The sequence below is a fragment of the Crocuta crocuta genome, unplaced genomic scaffold (assembly GCF_008692635.1).
Source record: "Crocuta crocuta isolate KB4526 unplaced genomic scaffold, BGI_CrCroc_1.0 scaffold55, whole genome shotgun sequence".
NCBI classification, from domain to species: domain Eukaryota; kingdom Metazoa; phylum Chordata; class Mammalia; order Carnivora; family Hyaenidae; genus Crocuta; species Crocuta crocuta.
The window spans coordinates 2,401,284-2,428,852 of NW_027530512.1; the positions used below are offsets into that span (position 1 = coordinate 2,401,284).

Below are 27,569 nucleotides of genomic sequence, written 5' to 3' on the forward strand. Positions count from 1 at the left end.
GGAAGTGAGAGCGGCCAAACGGGACGACGACAGCGGAGATGACTTGCAGACGCTTTCGGATACCAAACTACTGCTTGCCGGCACTACCCACTGGGGCTGTGGCGCTGACAGAACCACCGCCCCCGCCAGCGCGTGACTTAGGACTCCGAGTGGCTCCCGGGACGAACTACAGCCCCCGGCATGCACTGCAGCCGACCGCCCCTCACCGGGAGGCGGGGCCCTGGAGACTGGCAGCCGCGTTGCCCGTCCCGGGGGCCCCCCACAGTCCCTTCCGCTGTGGCGCTTTCTCCAACCCTGAACTGCGTATTTCCAGGGCTTCAGGACTTCCGCTCGCCCTGGTGCGCCACTACCCTCCCAGGAACCGCCCAGGTGGACAGCCCACCAGACTTTCCGTCAGGCTTTCGCGCCCGGCGCTCCCTCAGTGACGGCAAGAAGGGAGTGGGCGTTCCAGCTCGGGAGGACCCCGCCGCGGCCCCGGAAGCGCCTCGTCCCCGGCGGTGGTGGCGGCGGTCGCCGTGATGCCTGCGGGACTGGGTGGCTGACCGCCGGGACAGGAACGGCCCCAGTGCCCAAAATCTCGGTGGCCGCCGCTCGAGCGCGCTCTGCGCCATGGCCACCTCCGCTGCCTCCTCGGAGCATTTCGAGAAACTTCACGAGATCTTCCGCGGCCTCCATGAAGACCTGCGAGGGGTGCCGGAGCGTCTCTTGGGGACAGCAGGGACAGGTGAGGCGAGGGTGGGACGAGCCGTGGGGAGCGTGGCTCCTTGCGCGTTCTGGGAATACGAGACCCCCCCTCTTCTCAGACCGGGTCCGTTTTCCCTCCGCGGCGCATCGTCAGACACGCCCCCTAGGGTTGGCTGAGTCTCGGCGCCCAGAATGTCCCTGCTGCCGCTTGAGGGTGCTCAGGGGTGGACCTCGGAGTGCCGGCTCCTTGGGATTCTCTTCCTCCTGTAGCCGTCACAATTTTCTTCTGTCATTTTCACCGTGGCGAGAAGAGCGTAGGAGACCTTAAATCTGCGCCCCTGTATTTCAGTAAAATTGGTTTCTTTTGTAGCTGTCTGTATATATTATGAATTTTAGAGCATTATTCTCAAGAGAAGTCCATAGTTTTCACCAGATTGACAAAGGATCCATAGCACCAAAAGGCCTAAGAAGTCAAAGGAAACGTAACTTTGGGGTTGGTAAATTATCAGGTTTTGTGGGGGAGGTGGCTTTTAAAAATCAGGATTGTGGGTTTAAGTGTGGTCCTCTTCCTAACTTTCTGTTTATATTGTTTTCTGCCTGTTGATTTTAAAATTCAGGTTGCTGCAAGCTTTGCCTGGAGGAGTTAGTTTTCCAGTTAAATCTCTAGGAAGACCTGTCACAGTTCTTTGCCACTCAGAACAAATACATCTTGATGGCAAGACTGATAAGACTTTATTTTGTTGCTTTTACTAAGGATCAGAGCTTGAGTGTTTTCTCTGTGAGTTTTCTGAGGTCATATGAATCAAATGACTGGTCAGAATGTTAAACAGAGAATGTTTAACATATTTATTGGGAGAGGCTGCTGTGTGCCAGGCACTCTCCTAAATGCTGGTAATATTGCAAATTATTGCAGTGAGGTGACTTACAAATCATTGTTCTAATGGGTCCATGATAATATAGAAATATTAAGAGAAGAATAATGCAGGGCAAAGGAATGGAGAACTCTAATATTAACTAGGGTGGCTGTGAAAAACCTCTTTGAGAAGATGGCGTTTGAAAAGAGACTTGGAGGTAGTACATCATGCGAAAATTTGGGAGAAGTGAGTGTGAAGAGAAAAGAATAGTATTTCAAAGTCTCCTTAATCAGAATGAGCTTGGTAAGCATCGCAAAGGTTCTTAAACAGAAATGAGCTCTTCTAGGAAAAGCAAGGCGGCCAGTGTTTCCCACCAAAATGAGCAAAGGAGACAGTGGTAGCAGATGAGGGTAAAAAGAGTTAGGACTAGATCACGTGTGGCCTTGTAGACCAGAGTGCAAGATTTGTACCTTTTTCTAAATCTGATGGGATGCACTGACAGAGGATTGAGCAAGAGAGTGATGGGATCTGATTTACATGGTTGAAAAATATGGGGCGTCTGGGTGGCTCAGTCTGTTAAGCCTCCGACTTCAGCTCAGGTCATGATCCCACGGTTCATGGGTTCACGGTTCTTGGGTTTGAGCCCCGCGTCAGGCTGTGTGCTGACTGCCAGCTTGGAGCCTGGAGCTTGTTTTGGATTGTGTCTCCCTTCTCTCTCTGACCCTCCCCTGCTCACGCTGTCTCTTTCTCTCTCTCAGAAATAAATAAAACATTAAAAAAAAAAATAGACCATTTTTTTCAGCCCAGTGCTGAATTAAATCTTGCAGTGGTGGTTTCTGGAAGGGTAAATAGTACAAACGGGCATTCCATTTTGAAACATAGAAAACTGAGTTCTATTCGCCTTTATTATCTCTCTGACCTCAATGCTGCAAAGAAGATAATCAAAAAGATGTGAATATCTAACCAAGCACAAAATTCTCTTAATACAAGTTGATGGTAGTGGACTTAGTTGTTTAATGGGTAAGTAAATACAATGTACCCATATCTATAGGTTATATAATAAGAATTTCAACAACTTTTGGGGTGCCTGGGTGACTCATTCGGTTAAACGTCCGACTTTGGCTCAGGCCATGATCTCATGGTCCATGAGTTCAAGCCCCGCGTCAGGCTCTGTGCTGACACCTTAGAGCCTAGAGCCTGCTTTGGATTCTGTGTCTCCCTCTCTCTTTGCCCCTCCCCCACTCATACTCTGTCTCTCTGTCTCTCAAAAATAAACATTAAAAAAAAATTTTTTTAAAGAATTTCAACAACTTTCAACCTCTGTTCACTACTTTTTCATACAGCTCAATAAATGTTTGTTGAATAAATAGAATTTAGCTGGGCAAACACACTCTTATCTCTGAATCCTATTTTCCTAGTTCTGAGATTACTTCGTAAGCTTTCCAGGGCTTTAATTTCCATCGTGAATTATTAGGTTCTAAGTAATGTACATAACACAGCTCTTGAATTTAGCTTATGCTCTGTAATTGAACTTGATCAGTTTTTAATAACTATTTCAGAATTACTACGAATCATCATGGTCCTGGGCCCTAGGAGATTCTTGAGTTCTTGCCTTAAACGGAAACCAGATTTACAACAAAGTGTGTGATTGGTCCAAAGACAGTTTTGAGACCATAAAGAAAAGGTTGACTTGGGTGTTGGAGGAGGAAAGCAGAAAGGAGAACTAAGTGTTAAAGGGTCCAGTGGGAGTTTGCCAGACAGAGGGGAAGTGGGAAGAGGCAACAACAGAACAGAAAATTGAATGCTTAGAACCATGACTGGAGCTTTATGTGGTAGATTAATAGTAGATGAGGAAAATGAGACACAGCCAGATTGTGAAGGGACTTTATATCCCATTAAGACATTTGGGCTTGATACGAAGAATCAGTAAAGGATTTTAAGCAGCTGACTAATATGGTCAGATTTTATTTTAGAAGAGGAATGCCGGTGGCTGAGTGGAGGATGAAAGAGAGACATCAGAATCTGGATATAGGAAACCATATTAGGAGCCTTTATGGTAATTGTCTGGGTAACATGGGAATCTAGAGAGTCCTAACTCCAATTTCTGAGACAGAAATTAAGATTGGGACATGCGGAGTGAGAGAAAGATTCAAGGGTGTCTGCATTTTCTCACTTGGTCATTTGAGTGAATGATAAACTTAAGGGTAGATGCAGGCTTGTTCGGGTCGTAGATGGAAGAAAGCATCAAGTGTGCTTATAGAATAGAGATCATAATGTATGTCCAGTCTAGCCTGACAAGATAGTTCTTCTCCTGCCACTAAAAATAACATTAATGGGGCACCTGGGTGACTCAGTTGGTTAAGCTCAGGTCATGATCTCACAGTTCATGGGTTCGAGTGCAGTTCTGTGCTGAGAGCTTGGAGCCTGGAGACTGCTTTGGCCCCTCCCCTGCTTGTACTCTCTCTCTTTCTCAAAAATAAATATATAAAAAAAAAGAAATAACAATGAAGATCTGTGAATTGAGAGTCAGTAAACAGCAACAGCAAGTAATTCTAGTAATTCTAAGTAAACAGCAAGGATTCTAGAGCCAGACTGGCTGGGCTCACATCCTGGATCCATCTCTTAGTAGCTGTGTGACCTTGGACAGCTTACTTCAACCTAACAAGTTTCTCCCTGCAAAATGGGGCAAATGGTAGTATTTACTTCATAGGGGGTTTGTAGGATTAAATTAGTTAATATATGTAAAGCCCTTAGAATATTGTTTGACAAGAACATTAGCCATTCTTACTATTATATGGGAAATTGGAGATTTTTTAAAAATAAAACATAAGAATACCGGCTTTGTATGCAGCTCTTATCTTGCCCTACTTTCGCTTTTTTCTCAGAGCACTTACCTTCTAATGTACTTGACACTTTTATATATTTCTGATGTTTATAGTATAGTATTTGTCTTCCTTTCACTAGAACAGTGGTTTTCAAAGTTTGGTCCCTGAACTGCCAGTGTCAGCATCATCAGGGAATTCATTAGAAATGCAAATTATTGGACTCTACCCAAGATTTAGAGAGTTATTAACTGTCATTACAGTCTATTTTAACATTCATCTAGGGTGTTTCTGATGCACGTCAATTTTAAAAGCAACCGAGCAAAACATAAGCTCTATATTTTCTCCACATCTTTCTCAATGGGTATTACTTCTTGTCTTTTGATAATTGCCTTTCTAACAGGTATGAGGTAATATCTCATTGTGAATTGATTTGCATTTCCCTGATGATCAGTAATGTTGAGTACCTTTTCTTTATACCTGTTGGCCATCTGTATGTCTTCCTTGGAAAGATGTCTATTCAGATCTTCTGCCCTTTTTTTTTTTTTTTATAAATCAGATTGTTTGGGTTTTTTGCTACTGAGTTGTATGAATTCTTTATCTATCTTGGGTATTAATCCCTTATCAGATACATGATTTGCAAATATTTTCTCTCATTTGGTAAACTGCCTTTTCATTTTGTTGATGGTTTTCTCTGTTGTGCAAAAGCTTTTTAGTTTGATATAGTCCCCACTTGCTATTTTTTACTTTTGTTATCTTTACTTTTGGTAAAGATTTGGTGTCAAGTCCAAAAAATCATCACCAAGACTGATGTAAAAGAACTCTGTGTTTTCTGCTAGGAATTTTATGGTTTCAGATCTTACATTCAAGTCTTTGATTCCATTGGAGTTAATTTTTGTATATAGTGTAAGATAGTGATTCATTTCCATTCTCTTGCATTTTTCTGTCAAGTTTTCCCAAAACTATTTGTTGAAGAGATTGTCATTTCCCGTGAGGTAATGGAAGTGAGTGTGTGTGTGTGTGTGTGTGTGTGTGTGTGTGTATCTGCTCCTGGTTCCTGACACACAGCTTCTAAAATCTTTGTAATTCCCTAAGTGATGAGAACACTAGGAGCATCTTTTGTTCTAATGAGGTGACACTGGGTGGGGTACTGTGTGGGGACTGGTCACCAGAAAGACCAACCTGTGATTAGAAGCTTGGATTATCAGCCCTACCTCTTGTTCTCCAGAGAGGAAAGAAGAGTTGAAAATGAAGGTTAATAATTAATTGATCATGCCTATATGAAGAAGCCGCCATAAAATCTCACTAGTATATAGGGTTTAGAGAGTTTCCAGGTGGGTGAATAGACCCATATGTGGAACGTGATGTACCCCAGCTCCATAGGGACAGAAGCTTCTGTGCTCAGGACACCCCACACCTCACCCTGTGTATCTCTTCATCTGGCTCTTCAACTGTATTCTTTATCAGAACTCTTAATAAGTTGGTAAATGTAAGTAAGTAAATATAATTCAAGTTTCCCTGAATTCTGTGAGCCACTCCAACAAGTTAATTGAACCTGAGGAGAGGTCATAAGAACCTTCAGTTTGTAGCCAAATTGGTTGGAAGTTGTGGGTAACCTGGGGACCTACTACTTCCAGCTTTGTTCTAATGGGGGTCTTTTGCGGTTCCATGCAGATGTTTGGATTGATCGTTTAATTTCTGTGGAAAATGCCATTGGAATTTCAATAAGGACTGCAGAGTCTGTAGATTGCTTTAGGTATAGTATAGACCTTTTATCAGTACCAATTTTTCCAGTCCATGTGCATGGAATATCTTTTCATTTATTTGTATCTTCAGTTTCTTTCATCAGTGTCTTGTGTTTTCAGTGTACATGTCTTTAACCTCCTTGGTTAAGTTTAGTGTTTATCCTTTTTTGCAATTGTAAATGGCATTATTTCTTAATTTCTCCTGATAGTTCATTATTAGTGTATAGAGAGTTATTGGTTTTTGTATGTTGATTTTGTATACTGCAACTTTACTGAATTTGTTTATTAAATCTAAGTTTTTTGGCAGAGTCTGTAGGGTTTCTATGTATAATATGCCGTCTGCAAATAGGGACAGAATTTACTTCTTCCTTTCCAATTTTGAATGCTTTTCATTTCCTTTTTGTGCCTAATTGTTTTGCTTCCAATACTGTGTTGCATAAAAATGGTGGCAGTAGGCCATCCTTATTCACGATCTTAGAGGAAATGCTTTGAGCTCTTCACCAGTGAGGAGGAGTAGCTGTGGGCTTGTCACATATGACCTTTATTTTGCTGAAGTGTGTTCTCTCTATATCCAGTTTGTTGAGATTTTGTATCATAAATGGATGTTCAATTTTGTCAAATGCTTTTTATGCATTTTTACCCTTCATGTTATTAATGTGGTGTATCATGTTGATTTGTGGATACTGAACCATTCTTGCACCCCTGGAGTAAATCCTACTTGATCATCATGTATGATCCTTTAATGTGTCACTGAATTCAGTTTGCTAATAATTTTGTTGAGGTTTTTTGCATCCGTGTTCATCAGGGATATTCTTTTTTTGTTTGTTTTGAGAGAGAGGGGGCACAAGTGAGGGAGGGGCAGAGAGAGCGAGAGGAAGGGAGTAAGAGAGAGAGAGAGAAGCGGGACTTACCTGAAGTGGGGTTGTGCTCACCTGAAGTGGGGCACAAGCTCACCAGAAGTGGGGCTGAAGCTTAACTGAAACTGGTGCTGAAGCTCACCCAATGTGGGACTCGAACTCATGAACCTTGAGATCATGACCTGAGCCGAAATCAGATGCTTAACAACTGAGCCACCCAGGCACCCAGGGATATTCTTAATTTTCTTTCTTGTGATGCCTTTGTCTGGTTTTGGCATCGTCGTAATGCTTAAAAGTTTAGAAGTATTCCCTCTTCTATTATAAGCTCTATATCTTGTCTGTTTTGTTTATTATGTATCCTAAAAAACCTAGAACAATGCCTCATATATATTATGAATTGTTGTGGAAAAACTTATAATATATGATTGGCTATTAAAACTGAGTGTAATTAGGGGCGCCTGGGTGGCTTAGCCGGTTAAGCGTCCGACTTTCGNCTGAGTGTAATTTTATTTTTATTTATATATATTTTCATCACTTGTAAAATGGATGTCTACATCTGTTAAAACAAAGAATGGGAAAACAGATGAAATATGTCCCTTAGGAAGTTTGTATGGCAGTGATAATCTGTTAGCATATGTGATAATTATTATTCCATTTTATATTATATTAAGTAGGTACATAATTTCTTTGTATTAATATATAATTACTTAATATGTTAAGTATGCCATAATGTCTAGTCTTAGTTTTGTGGCATATGATGAGGTCTCTCCAAATACCTCAGAATGCTGTAAGTTATTATTAGATAATACAGGAAGTGTCTGTAGTCAGGTTCTAGTTTGGGTTTTGTAGCACCTGAAGGCAGCTCCAAATGTATTAATGAGTGTTATAAAATTACTGAAAAGCTTCCATTTTAATTCACTCAAATTTCTTTTTTTTTTTAATTCACTCAAATTTCAACATGTCCGTGAGACCCCATTATTTTGGAAACCAGCAAAAATAGTCACTATAGACTATAAATAGAGAATATAGAATCATATGCAGCTGGTTGGTAGACACCAATTACTTATTGACTGCACAGTTTTAATTTTTCTAACACATATTCTTTGGTGAATTTTGGTTTTGCTCTTAGTTCTTTCTACCTAAGGATTTAATTTTAAAAACAGTGGTAGTGGGACCCCTGGGTGGCTCAGTCAGTAAAACGTCTGACTCTTGATTTTGGCTCGGATCATAATCTCACAGTTCATGAGTTCAAGTTCCACATAGGGCTCTGTGCTGACGATGCAGAGCCTGCTTGAGATTCTCTCTCCCTCCCTCCCCCGACCCTCTCTCTCCCTCTCTCTCTGTCCTTCCCGTGCGCACATGACACATGCTCTTTCTCTCAAAATAAATAAATTTTAAAAAATGGTAGTTACTATTTATGAAACTTTCAATATGCCTAGCATTTGCTAAGTACTTATTAAGTATTATCTCTTTTAACCTTTTCAGACAACCTTATAAAGAAACAGGCTTAGAGGGATCTGACACAGGCATATCTTGTTTTATTGCACTTTATTACACTTCACTTTATTTTGCTTTTCAAATACTGTGTTTTTTACAAATTGAAAGCCCCACAATTTGTGTTGAACAAATTTATTAGCACCATTTTCCAACAGCATTTGCTCAACTTCATGTCTGTCACATTCTCACAATACTTCAGACTGAAATTAGGCCAATTAATAACCCTATACTGGCCTTTTAGTGATCAAGTGAAAGGAAGAGTTGCATGTCTCTTACTTTAAATCAGAAGTTTCAAATGATTAAGCTTAGCATGGAAGGTATGTTGAAAGCTGAGATAGGCCAAAACCTAGGCCTCGTGACAAAGAATTAGCCAAGTTGTGAATGTAAAGGAAAAGGTTTTGAAGGAAATTAAAAGTGCTGCTCCAGTGAACACACGAATGATAAACAAGTAAAACAGGATTATTGTTGATATGGAGAAGGTTTTAGGGGTCTGGATAGAAGATTAAACTAGCCACAATGTTATCTTAAGCCAAAGCCTATAAGGTCCTAACTGTTCCAATTCAAGGCTGAGAGAGGTGAGGAAGCTGTAGAAGAAAAGTTTGAAGCTAGCAGAGGTTGGTTCATGAGTTTTAAGGAAAGAAGCCACCTCCATAACATAAAAGTACAAGGTGAAGGAAGCCCCAGGTGCTGATGTAAAATCTGCAGCAAGTTATCCAGAAGATGTAGTGAAGATAATTAATGAAGGAGACTACACTAAACAAGAGATTTTCAATGTAGATGAAACAGCCATCTAGGATTCTCTTAACTAGAGAGAAGTCAATGCCTGGCTTCAAAGCCTCAAAGCACTGGCTGACTCTCTTATTAGGGGCTAATGCAGCCTGTGACTTTGCGTTGAAGCCAGTGCTCCTGGACCATTCCAAAAATCCTAAGAACTATGGTAAATCTACTCTGCTTGTGCTCTATAAATGGACCAACCAAGCCTAGGTAACAGTACACCTGTTTACAACATGGTTTATTGAATATTGTAAGCCCACTGTTGCAACCTACTGCTTCAAAAAATGGACTGCTTGGGGCGCCTGGGTGGCTTAGTCGGTTAAGCGTCCGACTTTCGCTTAGGTCATGATCTCGCGGTTCGTGGGTTCGAGCCCCGCTTCGGGCTCTGTGCTGACTGCCAGCTCAGAGCCTGGAGCCTGTTTCAGTCTGTGACTCCCTCTCTCTCTGACCCTCCCCTGCTCACGCTGTCTCTCTCTCTCCTAGAAATAAATAAAACATTAAAAAAAAAATTTAAAAAACAAACAAACAAACAAAAAATGGACTGCTCACAAAATATTACTACTCACAGATAGTGTATGTGGGCAGCCAGGCACAGTGTCATGGAGATGTACAGTAAGTTTCATGCCTGCTAACACAGCATCCATTCTGCATTCCATGAATCAAGAAGTAATTTTGACTTTCAAGTCTTATTATCTAAGAAATACATGCCATAAGGCTATAGCTGCCAAAGATTATGATTGCTCTGACAGATCTGAGCATAGTAAATTGAAAACCTTCTGGAAAGGATTCACCATTCTAGGTGTCATTAAAAAAATTGATGATTCAAGGAAAGAGGGCAAAATATCCACTTTAATGGGAGTTTTGAAGAAATCGATTCCAACCCTCCTGGATGATTTTGAGGGGTTCAAGACTTCAGTGGAGGAAGTCACTGCAGATATGGTAGAAATTGCAGAACTAGAATTAAAAGTGGAGCCTGAAGATGTGACTGAATTGTTTTAATCTCAGGATAAAAACTTTTAACTGATGAGGAGTTGCTTCTTAAAGATGAACAAAGAAAGTGGTTTCTTGATAGAATCTACTCCTGGTGAAGATGCTGTGAAGGTTGTTAAAATGACAAAGGATTTAGTATATTACATGAACTTAGTTGATAAAGCAGTTTGGGATTTGAGAGGATTGGCTCCATTTTTGAAAGAATTCTGGGTAAAATGCTATCAAACAGCTTTACATGCTACAGAGAAATTGTTCATGAAAGGAAAAGTCCATCAATGCAGGAAACTTCATTGTTGTCTTATATTAAGAAGTTGCCACAGCCACCCTGATCAGTCAGCAGCCATCAACATCAAGACAAGACCCTCTACCAGCGAAAAGATTATGACTCACTCAACTTCAGATGATAGTTAGCATTTTTCACAGTAAAACACTTTCCATAAACTATTTTTAAATTGTATACATTTTTTTAGACATAATGCTATCGCAGACTTTAATAGACTACAGTATAGCGTGAGCATAACTTTTATATGCACAGAAAAACCAAAAATTTGTTTGCCTTGCTTTATTGTGTTCCTCATTGTGATGGTCTGGAACCAAACATGCAATATCTCCAAGGTATGCCTGTACTTTTACCTCCTATATGGTGTGAGATCAGGTAAACTATCATAGGTTACAAATAGAGGGTGTAGTTCCTAGAAGTGCCACGGTGGGGCACCAAAAGCAAATTAACTACATGATCCTGGTGAAACTGAAGTTATTTCCACAGCTCTAATGGGTCAAGGTAGTCATTCTTGGGTTGGTAAATAAAACCACCTATAAGGAAGAGCGGCTGCTGCCGTGGTTGAACATTAAGGTAGGCTTTCTCTAGTCTTTCAGAGCTGGCTCTTTCATGGTGCTGCCATCCACCCAGTGTACCAGTCCATGAGTTTCAGGAAGTCACTTACATGTGACTGATTTAGGTAAGCCATGTGGGGTTGGGGATAGTGTTTTGAATGGTCACTCTTGGTTTTGGTGCCCATTCTACCTAGTATGCAGTCCTGCAATTTTGTAGTTAATTGTAGTGTTAACTCTAATTCCTTAAAAAAACAAAGTTTCAACAAGTTTTACCTGTTGCTGAAGTCTATATCCACAGAGCATGAAAATGCCCCTCAGTGCATATAATGTACAAAAGCCTTGGACTGAGAGTCCGGAGACTTGCATGCTACAACTAGTATTGCCACATATTTGCTCCTCCTGTGACCTTGGGAAAGGCAGTTTCTCCAGGCTCTAGTTTCCTCAACTGTAAAATGATAAGGCTAGGCTAGATGATCTCTGAGGTCCATTTCCACTCTAACATTCATTGGTTTCACAATTCTGAGACTAGAGCATAAAGAAGCACCTACTGATACCTCTCAGTTGGGTTCAGCCTCTTTTGAGCCTTTAAATGTCTCCCTCCTTGGCTTCATCATCAGAAGGGAGAATTTCAAAGGCTTTTTTTTTTTTTTAGCCTTAGGATTCTGTAAAGGATCTCATAATGTGGTGAAAGTCTTAAAATTGTTTTCAAAAGGAGCATATTTCTTTTAAAAGTATATAAGCTGTAGAGAACTCCTAGGAGAAAGTATGTCTTACGAAATTAGGTAAAGAATGGGTGTATCCCAGTTACGGAAAGACCGAGCATAACAGAATCATGGAGAGAAAGAAGTTAGTGAAAGAATCCGTATTCTTTGAGCTACCTCTTTGCCCCTTACTCTTATTTATGTAACCACTTTCTTTGAATCATTCTAGAGTTTGCCTCTTAAGAATGCAGATTTTCAGGGGGCCTGGTCAGCTCGGTCAGTTAAGCCTCTGGCTTCAGCTCAGGTCATGATCTCGTGGTTCACTGGTTCAAGCCCTGTGTCTGGCTCTGTGCTGACAGCTCAGAGCCTGAAGCCTGCTTCTGATTCTGTGTCTCCCTCTCTCTGTCCTTCCCCCACTCATGCTCTCTCTCTCTCTCAAAAAGGATGCAGATTTTCATGTCTTTAACAGATTGTATGCCTTGGATCAGAAGTGAGTGTGCTTGAGTTTGGAGATGTGCCTATTCAGAGAAGTGGTGACACTCAGCAACAGCTTATTACAGAGTAATATGATACTTCTCCATGGAAGTAGCCATTCTTGATCTCAGATAATATTTCACTGCTGGTGGCTGGAAACAGCCTATTCAGGGATAGTGACAGGTGCTTTTGTGCTTACTTCAGTTACATCATGGATGGTCAAGATGCAGACCATTTGCCATGGCTGAACTTCTTCCTATTTAAAACAGCAACAAAGCTTCATTTGTGAGCAGTGTAGAGTGAGAAATGGTTCACCTGGAGTGTCTTGTGTATATGAACGGAATGTCACTTAACAATTTAGGAGGCATACTAAAGGGTGCATTGTTGTTTACTTTTGCAGGCAATAGCAATATCTAAGCACCCTACAAGGTTTAAAGTTCTAGAAGTTATGGGACTTAAAAAAAAAAAAAAGCAAATTTCCCTGTTCTGGAGCAGCTTGATTTCCAGTTGAGAGTATACAACGTACACATCCAGATGGTTTATGATGACTTAAAAAGCAGCAGACGACTTGACATGCTAGATGCTGTTAACAAAATGTAAATCTGTATAAAGCATTACAGAAGTATATCTTACATGGGTTTGGGTTCAAATGTGAAGGCTTAAGATGAAAAACAGAGTAAAGAAAATTAGGCCAGAAAATCTGAGGACAGCATGTTGAATAATACCCACATGCCATCCCTCCATAAGCCCAGCTTATTTCTTTGGCATTGGAAAAAGTTGTTCTTCCTTTAGCTGATGAAGTGCTGGCTTGTATTTAGGAGTCACAGTGAATGGAAAATAATGTAGCTTTAAAAGACCATGTCCCCATACACATGCTGCGACATGGGTAAACTTTGAGGATCTATGGTAAGTGAAATAAGCCAGGCATGAAATAAGCCAGGCATGAAAGGACAACTATTTTATGATTCCTTTTTTAGGAGATACCTAGATTAGTCAGATTCATAGATGCAGAAGTAAAATGGTGGTTACGAGAGTCTGGGGGGGATGGGTAGGAGGTGGAGAATTAGTGTTCATTGGGTGTGAGTTTCAGTTTGGGGTGGTGAAAAGTTTCTGGAGATTGGGTAGTGGTGATAGTTGTACAACAATGTGAATGTACTTATTGCCATTTAGCTGTATACTTAAAAAAAGTCAAGGAGTGCCTGGGTGGCTCAGTTGGTTAAGTGTCCAACTCTTGATTTTGGCTCAGGTCATGATCTCGCAGTTTGCTGACAGCACAAAGCCTGGTTGGGATTCTCTCTCTCCTGCCCTCCCTCTGCCCCTTCCTGGCTCATGTGCTTGTGCTCTCTCTCTCAAAATAAATATTAAGCTTAAAAAAATTTTTTAAATGGTCAAAATGGTAACGTTTGTTATGTAAATTTTACCAAATTAAAAAAAAAAAAAAGACTGTATCCCCAGATTGTGAAGGTAATTTCAAAAGATGAGCTCAAAACAGCAATGTAAGCAGTGGTTACTTTGTGGTAATAGGTAGGTTATGTGTAGAATTTCAGGGAGAACATTCATTTGGACCCATATAGTTTTAGAAATCAAGTTTCATATAAGTAGGGCTTAACTGACTGAGCCACCCAGGCACCCCAAAAATCTTTTTTTTTTTAGTTTGAAGTATCTGATTGTTTATTCTATGTAAGTTTCAATTCTCCAGCATTGCTACTTATCTTAGTCTTTTAAAATTTTTTTTTTTTTTTTAATGTTTTATTTATTTCTAGGAGAGAGAGAGAGACAGCGTGAGCAGGGGAGGGTCAGAGAGAGAGGGAGTCACAGACTGAAACAGGCTCCAGGCTCTGAGCTGGCAGTCAGCACAGAGCCCGACGCGGGGCTCGAACCCACAAACCGCGAGATCATGACCTAAGCGAAAGTCGGACGCTTAACCGACTAAGCCACCCAGGCGCCCCTTAAAATTTATTTTTATTTTGGCTTTTTTTGAGGCATAATTAACATACAATGTCATATTAGTTTCACGTGTACAATATAACGGTTCAGTAGTTCAATACATTATTTAGTGCTCATCAAAAAAAGCGTACTTCCCCTCTCTAGCCCTCCCCTTCTCACGCTGTCTCTCTCTCTCTCTCTCAGGAATAAATAAAACATTAAAAAAAAAAAAGAAAAGGATACTTCTTAATCCCCTTTATATATCTCTCCCATCCCCATATCCACTTCCCATCTGGCAGCCATCAGTTTGTTCTCCGTATTTAAGAATCTGGTTTTTTGGGGGACGCCTGAGTGGCTCATTTGATGAAGTGTCTGATTCTTGATTTCAGCTCAGTCCATGATCTCAGTTCATGAGATCAAGCCCCACATCTCCCACATCTGCTTGGGATTGTCTCTCTCCCTTTCTCTCTGCCTCTCCCTTGTTGTGTGCACACGTACACACTCTCTTCTGAAATAAATCAACATTTAGAAAAAAAGAGTCTCTTTTTTTTGGTCTCTTTTTATTTTTGTTCATTTGTTTTGTTTCTTAAATTCCAAAAACTGAGTGAAATTGTATGGTAATTTGTCTTTTGTTGTCTGACTTATTTCACTTAACATTATACCCTCTAGGGATGGGCACAGAGGGGTGCACTTGTGAGGATGAGCACTGGGTGTTACATGGAAACCAACTTGACAATAAACTGTTTGTAAAAAAAAAGAAAAAGAAAAGAAAGAAAATAAACTTTTAAAAAAGTTAAAAAAAAAAAACAACAAAAAAACATACCCTCTAGATCCTTCCATCTTGTTGCAGATGGTAAGATCGCAATCTTTTTTTTTTTAACATTTTATTTATTTTTTATTTTTATTTATTTCTAGGAGACAGAGAGAGAGAGACAGCTTGAGCAGGGGAGGGTCAGAGAGAGAGGGAGACACAGACTCCGAAATAGGCTCCAGGCTCTGAGCTGGCAGTCAGCACAGAGCCCGACGCACAGGACTCGAACCCACGAACCTCGAGATCATGACCTAAGTGAAAGTCGGACGCTTACCCGACTAAGCCACCCAGGCGCCCCGATCTCAATCTTTTTTTAAATGGATGAATAATATTTCACTTTATACACACACACACACACACACACACACTCCTCCACATCTTCTTTTTTTCTTTTTAATTTTTTTTAACATTTATTTATTTTTGAGAGACAGAGACAGATCATGAGCCAGGGAGGGGCAGAGAGAGAGGGAGACAGAATCGGAAGCAGGCTCCAGGCCCTGAGCTGTCAGCACAGAGCCCAACGCAGCGCTCGAACCCACAATCTGTGAGATCATGAGCTGAGCCAAAGTTAGACGCTCAACCTACTCAGTTACCCAGGCGCCCCCCCGCTCCACGTCTTCTTAATGCATTTATCTGTGGATGGACACTTAGGTTGCTTCCATATCTTAGTTATCGTAAGTAATGCGCAGTAAACGTTAAGGGTGCATATATCTTTTCAAATTAGCGTTTTTGTTTTCTTTAGGTAAATACCCCATAGTGAAATTATTGGATCATATCATTACTGGATCATATCACATGGTAATTCTATTTTTAAATTTTTTTAAAAAATTTTTTAATGTTTTATTTATTTCTAGGAGAGAGAGAGAGAGACAGCGTGAACAGGGGAGGGTCAGAGAGAGAGGGAATCACAGACTCTGAAACAGGCTCCAGGCTCTGAGCTGGCAGTCAGCACAGAGCCCAACACGGGGCTCGAACCCACGAACCGCGAGATCATGACCTAAGCGAAAGTCGGACGCTTAACTGACTAAGCCACCCAGGCGCCCCTCTATTTTTAAATTTTTGAGGAACCTCTGTACCGTTCTCCTCAGTGGCTACACCAGTTTACTAGTATTTTGTTGAGGATTTTTGTATCTGTGTTCATCAGAGAGACTGGCTTATAGTTCTTTTTTGTTGTTGTTGTGTCTTTATCTGGTTTCGATATCACGTTAATGCTGGCCTCATAGAATGGATTTTGGAAGTTTTCCTTCCTTTTCTAAATTTTGGAATAGTTTGAGAAGAATAGGTATTAACTATTTTTTTTTATATTTTTATTTATTTCTAGGAGAGAGAAAGGGAGACAGCGTGAGCAGGGGAGGGTCAGAGAGAGAGGGAGATACAGACTCTGAAATAGGCTCCAGGCTCTGAGCTGGCAGTCAGCACAGAGCCCGACGCGGGGCTGGAACCCACGAACCGCGAGATCATGACCTAAGCGAAAGTCGGACGCTTAACCGACTAAGCCACCCAGGCACCCCGGTATTAACTATTTTTTAAATGTTAGGTAGAATTCACCTGGGAAGCTATCTGATTTTGGATTTTGTTGAGAGTTTATTTATTACAGATTCAGTTTCTTTGCTGGTAATCTGTTCACATTTTCTGTGTCTTCTTGTTTCAGTTTTGGTAATTTATGTTTCTCAGACTTTATCCATTTCTTCTAGGTTTTCCAGTTTGTTGGCATATAGTTGTTTTTTGTTGTCTATTTATTTTTGAGACAGAGAGAGCATGCACACATGCGCACATGAGCAGGAGAGGGGCCGAGAGAGAGGGAGACAGAGAGAGAATCCCAGACAGGGTACATGCTCAGAAAGAAACCTGATGCAGGACTTGATCCTGCAACTGTGAGATCATGACCTGAGCCAAAATCAAGAATCAGATGCTCAACCGACTGAGCTAAGCAGGTGTCCCAGCATGTAGTTCTTGGTAATCTCATAATTGTATATCTGTGGTGTTATTTCTCTTCTCTCATTTGTGATTTTATTTATTTGAGTACTTTCTTTTTTGTTGATAAGTCTGGCTAGACGTTTATGAGTTTTGTTGATTTTTTTTCAAAGAACGAGCTCCTAGTTTAATCGATCTATTCTAATGACTTTTGTTTCTCTATCATTTATTTCTTCTCAGATCTTTATTATTTACTTGCTTCTGTTGGTTTTAGGTTTTGTTTATTCTTTTTCTAGCTCCTTGAGGTGTAAGGCACTCTATTGTTGTAGGGGTTTTGCTTTTGTTTGCCTGTATTTATTTCTGTGCTAATCTTTATTATTTCCTTTCTTCTACTGGCTTTGGGTTTTGTTCTTTTCCTGCCTCCTTTAGGTGTAATGTTAGGTTATTTCTTTGAGAATTTTCTTGTTTCTTGAGATGGGTGTGTATTACTATAAACTTATGTCTTCGAACAGCTTTTGCTGCATCCTAACAGTTTTGGATTATTGTGCTTCATTTGTTTCCATGTATTTTTTTTTAATTCCAGTATAATTAACATACAGTGTTATATTAGTTTCAGGTGTACAATAATATGATTCAGTAATTCTGTACATTACTCAGTGCTCATCATGGTGTGTACTCTTAATCTCCTTTACCTATTTTACCTAATCCCCCTCTTGCCTCCTTCTGGAAATGTTTAGCTTGTTCTCTATATTTAGCATCTGTTTTGCTTTTTCCTATTTTTTTGTTTGTTTCATAAGTTCCACATATGAGTGAAATCATATGGTATTTTCTTTCTCTGACACATTTCACTTAGCATTATACTCTCTAGATCTATCCATGTTGTTGCAAATGGCAAGATTTCATTCTTTTTTTTTTTTAATGTTTGAGAGAGAGAGTGAACGAGCATGTGAGTGGGGGAGGGGAGAGAGAGGGAGACCCAGAATCTGAAGCAGGCTACAAGCTCCGAGCTGTCAGCACAGAGCCAGACGTGGGGCTTGAACCCGTGAACCATGTGATTATAACCTGAGCCAAAGTTGGATGATTAATCGACTGAGCCACACAGGAGCCCCATAAAAAAGCCTGCCGGAGGCCGAGCTGGCTCCGGCAGGTCCAGGGGTCCCTGAAGGACGGACGGTGTCGGTGAGAGAGAGAAATTGAGAGAGCCCCGGAGATTGTTTCTGATCACCAGGCAAGCATCTCTGTCCTGTTGGTTTTTGTGTCTTTATTTAAAGGTTCAGCAACAAGATGAAGTCATAGAAAGGAATTTCTTACAATGGGAAGTCTTTTGTGATAACAATAGTAGAATTATTCCGACCAAGGAAATAACAGAATGTTCTTAGTGAAAAATAGGATAACATATAGGTCAAATTGTATATAGATAAGTTAGAAGTATTTTGTCTGGCTCTCAAGAGGATGAATGTTTCTGAATTGGTTTGTTTGTGGAGACTAACATGGGGACCCTGAATGGGTCAGTCTTTTGCCCCTGGGTTATGTTTTAGCTACTGTTATCTATCCTCATCCCAGCTGCCAATGTAAGAGAGGGTGTTTGTGGAAAGTAGGCCTTGAGGAAGGGACTGTTATGTTTCACCAATTAGCAAAGATCTATGTGGTAACTATGTTTTGCTCTTAACCCCAAAATAGGCCCTTGGTCTCAGGGCTAGGCTCAATTGTAATTCTTGTGTTCTTAACCCCCTAAGTCTCAGATCTGCAAGGCCCATAGGAAGAGCCTTTTGACAATTTTCCCCATAGAGCTTTCATTCAAAATTTCTTTGGATGAAAAAAAGCATAAGGAATATGCTTTTCCTTATGAGGTATCTGTATTCAAAATATGGGTTTGATATGGAATATAGTGAGGCCTGGTCAATACCAGTAGGCTTATATCCAACATGAGCANCAGGGCTTGAACCCACGAACTGTGAGATCATGACCTGAGCCGAAGTTGGACACTTAACCAACTGAGCCACCCAGGTGCCCCAAAAACTCATTCTTTTTTATGGCTAAGTAATATTCGTGTGTGTATGTGTGTGATCGTTTTATCCATTCATCTGTGGGTAGACACTTGGATTGTTTCCATGTTTCTTGGCTAGTATAAATAATGCTGCAGTGAACATACAGGTGCATTTATCTGTTTGAATTAGTGCTTCTGTTTTCTTTGGGCAAATACCCAGTAGTGGGTTTACTAGATGTAGGGGAGTTCTATTTTTATCTTTTTGAGGACTCTCTATATGATTTCCCACAGTGGCTGAACCAGTTTGCATTCCCACCACCAAAGGGTTCCTTTTTCTCCACAGCCTTGCCAAGACTTGTGGTGTCTCCATGTATTTTTTTTATATCCTCTTTGATTTCTTGGTTGACCCATGTATTTAGTAGCATGTTATTTAGCCTCCATATATATTTATATTCTTTCCAGATTTATTCTGGGATTGATATCTAGTTTTGTAACGTTGATGGAAAAAAAGCATGATATAATTTTGGTCTTTATAAATTTTTTTTAAATGTTTTATTTATTTCAGAGAGAGAGAGAGCGAGAGAGAGAGAGGGAGAGAGAGGGAGAGGCGCGTGAGCAGGGAAGGGTCAGACGGGGAGACACAGAATCTGAAGCAGTCTCCAGGCTCTGAGCTAGCCGTCAGCACAGAACCTGACGTGGGGCTCGAACCCTCGAACCGTAAGATCATGACCTGAGCCGAAGTTGGACGCTTAACCGACTGAGCCACCCAGGCGCCCCAATTTTGGTCTTTTTTAAATGTATTGAGATTTGTTTTGTGGCCTAATAATATCCTGGAGAATATTCCATGTACATCTGAAAAGAATGTGTATTGCACTGTTTTTGTTTTTTTGAGGGGGATATGCAAATGAGTGAGGAGCAGAGAGAGAGAAGTGGGGCTCACCCAATGCAGGGGTCAAACAACAAATGGTGAGATCATGACCTGAGCTGAAGTCAGATGCTTAACTGAGTGAGCCACCCAGGTGCCCCTATATTGCACTTTTTTTGGATGGAATGATAGATATATCTGTTAAGTGGAAAATCTTGGACACTTATTTAAATGATCTGAAAAATAAAGTCCAGGCAAAACAATGCTGGTTTAGTTAAATGTTACTAGTTGGAAGCTGAAGCCTGTTCTATTTTTGTTAAAAGAGATTAGTAATTTTTAGGTATTAGAGACATACTAGCACCAAAATGACACGATGCAAAAGATTGAAAGAGAATTGTAAAGGGAAGGACTTTATCACTGTGTGAGTCAGTAGTGTTTGCATCATTTTACATACCACCGCCAGTGGATATGGCTGAGAGATATGTAACGTACCATGCAGTCTCCCCAGCAAGCAGAATAGGTGAGTTTTGAATTTGTTTTGCAGAAAAGCAGTGTATTAAAGGTTAATACAGAGAAATGTTTCACAGTGGAGGTAAACGTGGGGAGGATTTCAGAAAATCCGTATTGTTAAACATTCTTGTTGATGAAGGTGTGCCTGATCCCTCTAGGGAAAAATAGATTGACAGAAATTAACTTAGACCTATAGTGTTTCTCAGTAGGATAATATTGACTTTGGGGCCAGATAATTGTTATGCAGGACTGTACCAAGCATGGATATTTTTGTTCCCTGGGCACTAAATGCCATTCGAATACCCAGTCCCTCCACTTCCCCCATCACTGTGATAACAAGTTCCCATAGATGTCTAAATGCTTTTTAGAGGTGATTAAGTACTATTACCCCATCTGGGGAGAGGGTTGGGGAGTTTATTCTAAGCAAACGGAATGACCTCTACAAATATATGGAAGCAGGACTGAACTCTTGAAACTTGTTTATTTTTTCCAGAAGAGAAGAAAAAGCTGATCAGAGATTTTGATGAAAAGCAACAGGAAGCAAATGAAACGGTGAGAACAGGGAGCAAGTCCTTATTTCTTTTACCTGGAGTTAGTCTTTTCCAGAATTATTACCTAATCACAGATTAAGTGTTCCTGTGTATTAATTTTGATTTTGATTATTTCTTACCAAGTGAGGCCAGTTGATGGGCTGGGGTGGGGTGAGTGATGAGAGGATTTGGCAAACACAAATGGGTAAAGCTTACTCTCTTAAAACGAGTATTTGATATATAAAACATTCCTGATGTGAGTAGTAAGGGCATTCTCAAAGCTTTACCTGGGTGGTCTTTTAATGTTGGTTTATTTTTGAGAGAGAGAGGGAGGGGCAGAGAGAGAGAGGAAGACACAGATCAGAAACAGGCTTCAGGCTCTGAACTGTCTGCAGAGACCAACATGGGGATCAAACTCCGAACCGCAAGATCATTACCAGAGCAGAAGTTGGATGGTTCACCAACCCAGCCACCCAGGTGCCCCTACCTGGGTGGTCTTTTAAAATTTCATTTTATTTTATTTATTTATTTATTTTTAATGTTTTATTTATTTCTAGGAGAGAGAGAGAGAGACAGCGTGAGCAGGGGAGGGTCAGAGAGAGAGGGCGACACAGACTGAAACAGGCTCCAGGCTTTGAGCTGGCAGTCAGCACAGAGCCCGACGCGGGGCTCGAACCCACGAACCGCGAGATCATGACCTAAGCGAAAGTCGGACGCTTAACCGACTAAGCCACCCAGGCGCCCCTAAAATTTCATTTTAAAAGCTAGCCAATTAAGGTCAGTTATTCTTCCTTGTTAAAATTATCATCACAAAAAAATGTACCTCAGAAGTGGTTGTAGTTTCCTTTTGCGGTTTTAAAAGACAACATAGTGAATATGACTGATCTTGACAAACACATTGAAATATCCTCTGATATTTGAGGGAGATTTCTGTGATTTTTAATATATAATATGTTCTCTTTTTAAGTTCATTTACCTCACTTTACTAGATATTGCAACATCCCCCTTTTGATGGAACCTGTCTGTATATTGCCAGTTCTTCCCTAAGTCCTCACGAAGAACCACTTGTCTGATATATGGTCAGATCAAATGCAAGAACCAAGCAGCTGTCTTGAGTTTAGTTTTGTTTTATTAATAAAAGCTGAAATAGTAAAAAAAAAAAAAAAAAGTAATGAGAGAAAAAAGAGAGAAAGCAAATGAGGAAGCATAGTGGCTGGTTTTGGTTCCTTGGGCAGGGCATGCATGGCCCGGACACTTTCCCAAAGTGAGCTGGTCAAATGTTAGTCCAGGCTGCCGAGCAATTTAACAACTGCTTCTCTCTTAATCTATGGCTTTTCTTTAAAAACAAAACAAACCTTATTTTTTAGATGTAGCGCCCCATTGTCTCCATATCCTTATCCTCTAGCTTTATCAAACCCTTTCAGGAATTTGGGGTTAAAATTCAGATTCCTAGTAGACCTCTGCAGAAATAGTTTTTGCTACCCTACAGTAGACTGAGAAGAAAAATTCTTTTTTAAGCCAGAGAACTTCCTTCTTGCTGTTCCTTGCTTCTTTATCACAATGAAGTTCTGAAACATTAAGCCGATCTGCATCCATTCCTCTGTTCTACATCTATTTTAAGATGGGTCAGGCCACCCAGACTATGGAAACTATCTCCTTCACAATGGACATACTTAATACCTACGTAAATCTGGCCATCTGTGGGATACCAGTTATGGAATCAGTCTTTTTTGGTTAATATCTTTGTAGAATGTTAAACATCTTTCAGCTAATACCAATTTATTTGTTTGGTGCTTAGATAACGTTTTTCTCTGAACTTGGCAAAATTAACCAATCCAACTTTGGCCATCCCAGGCAGATGGAAATAATTTATGGCTCTAGTGAACATGTCTAGGTGTTATATTTTACTTACCCAATAAAATGGAGATCTCACGTGGACCCCTGGTTATATAGGACATGGAGACAAACAATTGATTTTCCAGAAGAAGAGTAAGGAAGAAACTTGATGCCAGACCCATATCATTTTTAAGTACAGTAGACCTCATAGTGCTTCATGAGAGCACATGAACCATAACAGGCTAAGAATTCGGTATACTGGAAAGGGAATTTGAAAATTTTGAATCCTGACTTCTATTATTGTATAATCTTGAATAGATTTCTTCAATTCTTACATATGAAATGGAAGTAGTATTTACTACCTTATTGAGGACAGGAAAGATTGAATGAGATAATACACATAAAAATGCTTAATCAGATATAAGGTGCTTGTTAGTTTTTTCACTCATCACATACTTCTTGAATGCCTGTTCTATGCATGCTAGGCACTGTGCCAGGCACTCAGAATGAGGTGAACAGGCCACATGTGGTCCCTGCCCTCATGGAACATATGTTTAAATACTTATTTGCAGTTGTCTGTGGTTTGATTAGTCCATACTAGACTATGGAGAGAGAGAGAAAGAGAAAAGAACCAGGCTATCTACTCAACTACTGTCTTCCTAGCTGGCAGAGATGGAAGAGGAACTACGGTATGCACCTCTATCTTTCCGTAACCCTATGATGTCTAAGCTTCGAACCTACCGGAAAGACCTTGCTAAACTCCATCGGGAAGTGAGAAGCACACCTTTGACAGCCACACCTGGGAGCCGAGGAGACATGAAATATGGCACATATGCTATAGAGAATGAACATATGGTAAGCCTCAGCTTTTTTTTTTTTATCCCCTTAAGGGCCTAAGGCACAAAAATTAACCATATCATATAGTTTATGTTATTGGTGTATATTAGACTCCTTCTTCCTACCTTATTGTCTTTCCTGCATCCAATTCTCTTTCTCCCCTTGGTTACCCCAAGGGTAATTAAATTTAATTTAATGCATATCTTTCCCAACCATGTTTATTTAGATTTCTTTATATCTTTAATAAAACAGTGCTTGATTATGTAGTGGAGGAATACAAGTGTTCTCTATTCTTATTGTATCTGAACTTTGTATTCTGATCCATCAATCCAGTTTTTCAGGTATGTTCAAAAAAATCAGTTAGGTTTTTATCAGGATGGCCCAACAGGTGCAGACACAGTAGAGAAGGCAGGATGCTTTCAGGAAGGGGCCAACAGCTTACTCAGTTGTCCTAGAAAGTAAGCCAGACTGCCTCTCTAGACCCCAGTATTCTGATTTATAAAATAAGACTGACAGAATTGAAAACCTGTATTCTGAAACTATCTAGAGAAGTTAAAGGAGTAAAGGTTTACAAAGATTAAATGTAGTGTGTTGCATTTGGGATTATACTCCATTGTGTAAAGTAGAAATGGCCTGGCAGGTGACCTGGCCAGTAGCATGGGAGAGAAATGGACAAGGGCCTACAAGTGCAGACTACATGTGTGTAGAAAGAATCCTGTTTGATGATGCATCCTGATTATAGTTGAAGAGCTCAGATGATACTGGCTTGATATTGCTGGTGTCAAAACTGGAGTATTTGAGAATGATATAAACTTTCCAAAATTCACTTTAAAATTTTTTAATTTATTTCTGAGAGAGACAGCATGAGCAGGGGAGGGTCAGAGAGAGAGGGAGATACAGAATCTGAAATGGGCTCCAGGCTCTGAACTAGCTGTCAGCACAGAGCCTGACGCGGGGCTCGAACCCACGAACCATAAGATCATGACCTGAGCCTAAGTCGGACACTTAACCAACTGAGCCACCCTAGAGCCCCCAAAATTCACTTGTAAAGGGAGACTGGGAAAAGGTAGATAGGCAAAGCTTGTTAAAGTGAAATGAGAAGTATAAAGTGACTTTGATCATGTTACCAAAAATAAACCCCAAAAAAGGGGGGGGAGATAAAGCCAAACAATAATTTACTTTAAAATTACTAGTTTCAGAAGTCATAAAGACAATTTAGATATGCATATAGCCTTCATTGGAGTTAGAATTGTTCCAAACCTGGGGTTGATTTAGGTCTTTTCCTTCTCTTCAATCTAATCAGTTAACACTATCCATCTTTGGTTTTTAAAAGCCGTATTCTTGTTTCTTTTAAGCTAAATTAACTGGGGTTTATTTCAATGTCATTCAGTGGTTCCATCATCCACTGGTCTGATGCCATATATGAAAACTTCTTACTTCTCAGCTAGAAACCCAATATTTTGGCTTCTTGATGGTGGTATCTAGTGCTAGTAGTCACCCGCTCAGTAATACGCCCTGCGAACCAGCCCCTTTCTGAGTGGTACATGTGTAAGTGCTTCAGTAGCTAAGAACTTAATTGTACCCATTTGTCAGTGGTTGATTCTGGCTGACAATGGCTACTTCTCTTGTGATGCTTTCTATGCTTGGGATTATAGGTGGAGTAAAACTTTGGCAGAGATATAGGAAATTAGGGCAGCTTACTTGGCCCCAGATACGTCCTCCTCTGAGAGTAGTCACCAGTGTAGCAACTTTAGAGTTTATGTTTTGTATGGCCTGAGGTGAAATTCTTTTGGGGCTTACCAGGATTGTAACCAGTTAAGTGTTTTCCAAACTGTAATAGTGTCACAGAAATTGTTTTGAAGTCTGAATGTGCTAAAAACAAATAGCTTATTCATGGTGCATCAGTCCTCAGTGCCAGAAGAATCTTCATCTAGGGCTCTGGTATTTAGTTGGTTTGTTGCCCTGTCAAAAGTTACAGGCTGTATGCATATTCAGATGGCTCCTGCACCCCAAATATGCCTCTCAAAAGTTGTTAGTCCAGAAAGTACATGAAATCATTTCAACTTCACACAAACACAAGGAAAATGCTCTGATGTTTTTAACCTCCTTTTCTTACATTACATAAGTATAAAAGTGGTGGAGAGAGAGATGTGATCTTGTACTGGATCCCAGGTACTTTCATCTGACCTTAAACATAATCTTATAATTGATTAGCATCTTTGGTTGTTAGAAAAGTAATGAAGGTCATCTGGGTGGCTTAAGTCAGTTGAATGTCCAGCTCTTGAGTTCGGCTCAGGTCATGATCTCATCATTCCTGAGATCGAGCTAGCCCCACATTGGGCTCTGCACTGACAGCATGGAGTTTGCTTGGGATTCTCTCTCCCCCTCTCTGTCTCGGTCTCTCCCCCCTCCCCACACTCTCTCTCAAAATTAAGTAAACATTGCAAACACTATATCCCTTCTTACATCAGAAGGGTCATAAGGAATGTGCTGGCAATGAATTCATAATGGGAGATGTTTAATATTTCCCTTCCATATTCTGGTCAGAATCGGCTACAGTCTCAAAGGGCATTGCTTCTGCAAGGCACTGACAGCCTGAACCGGGCCACCCAAAGTATTGAGCGTTCTCATCGTATTGCCACAGAGACTGACCAGATTGGCTCAGAAATCATAGAAGAGCTGGGGGAGCAACGTGATCAATTGGAGCGTACTAAGAGTAGGGTAAGTCTAAGTGGATGGGGCAAAGTAGGTGGGCCCCTTATACCCTGATGCCTTATCACTGCCAGAAGTTACAGCAGTTCTGAATTCAGGGTCAGGACCTTTTAAGTACTTAAACTTTTCTCAACTTTTAATTTTCTTGGCTGAGAGATTTCTCTTGAAAGTAAATTTGTCCCTCAGATTTAGAGGTCAATGGAGGGGCCAGGGCAGACAGAAGAAACCCAATTTCTGCATTTATGGAATATTGTCAACTATGTCTAAGGTTGTAGCTACTCCATCCTTTTATTACTTCCTGTATTACCAACCTGAGATTTTTCTCATACATTTAGTAGGATATTATCCTGTTCTTATGAAAGTATCATATACTTAAAAGATCCTAATTTTGTTTTTTTGTCATTTAGAGCTAAGGCTATATTCCTCATGTCATAAAATAGTACCACTAACTATTTATAGAGGAGTTCAGTCCTAGACTGTGCCTCTTCCCTGTTACCCAAGGTAAGCCGGGTCATTGTGGGAAGAAAGCAGAAATAACTTAGGCCAAATGGCTGTGTCAGTGGGGCCTCTATCACTCTTAAGAGGCTCTGAAAAACAACTCATCTCTCCCTTTCTATACACCTACATAGGAATTTAAAAAATAGTGCAACTTGCTAGTAGCACGTTCTATCCTTAATGTTACAAGGCACATCCAAGCTGAAGAATAGATACTGTGGGCAAGACTCAGATGGAAAATACTAGCTCAGTGTGGGGATTGGAGAGGATTTTCTCATATCTGAATAACTGCAATTATCCCCATTCTTAAAATAAATCAGAATGATGCCCTTCCCTCCTCAGTGAAAATTCATAACTACTGATTTCAAGGTAAACTGTGGAGAAGACAACTTGCTTTCATATTGTGTAGTTTTTGACTTTTGAACATAGCAGGTGGATTGGTTGAATTTAAAAGCCAAGGAATGAGTGGAGATCAACTTACCATGGCCACTGGGGAATGAGAACAGATGGCAGGTGGCATCTGTTAGAATATCCCCCAGCTATCTCAATTATTAACAGGCAACCAAAAATAAATGATTTTATAAAAGGCTTTTAAAAGATTAATTCCTTTCACAATTCAGTGCATCTGTAAAAGGGGTAAAGAAAAAATGAATCAGATCCCAAAAGTGGTAATCTACCAGCCTACAAAAACAAACTAACCCAAGAGGCCCTCCTGGAGTTTGGTTGATGAAATTCAAATCTTAAGTTGCTTCAGTTACTGGTGAGGCACACATGAAGCCTTTTTCTGTCTTGAGTAGCCAAGGTGAAGGATTAGCTTGGTCCCAGGAGTCCCCCACAGTAACCTTGGGATATAATAATTCCTGAGCCTGCTTGTTGAGTACTAAGTATCTTATCCTTTCCAGTTTCTTCTACTT

The 27,569-nt window shown here is 40.4% G+C and overlaps 1 protein-coding gene across 1 annotated transcript in view; it reads left to right on the top strand.

Moving 5' to 3' along the window:
- Positions 1–493: 493 nt before the first annotated feature.
- VTI1B (vesicle transport through interaction with t-SNAREs 1B) overlaps positions 494–27,569 on the top strand; it is a 28,853-nt gene continuing 1,777 nt past the window's right edge. The window contains exons 1-4 of the mRNA XM_077767120.1: positions 494–724; positions 20,739–20,797; positions 23,275–23,466; positions 25,996–26,169. Coding sequence (XP_077623246.1) covers positions 610–724; positions 20,739–20,797; positions 23,275–23,466; positions 25,996–26,169 — 540 coding nt within the window. The 5' untranslated portion in view covers positions 494–609. The remainder of the gene's footprint in view (positions 725–20,738; positions 20,798–23,274; positions 23,467–25,995; positions 26,170–27,569) is intronic.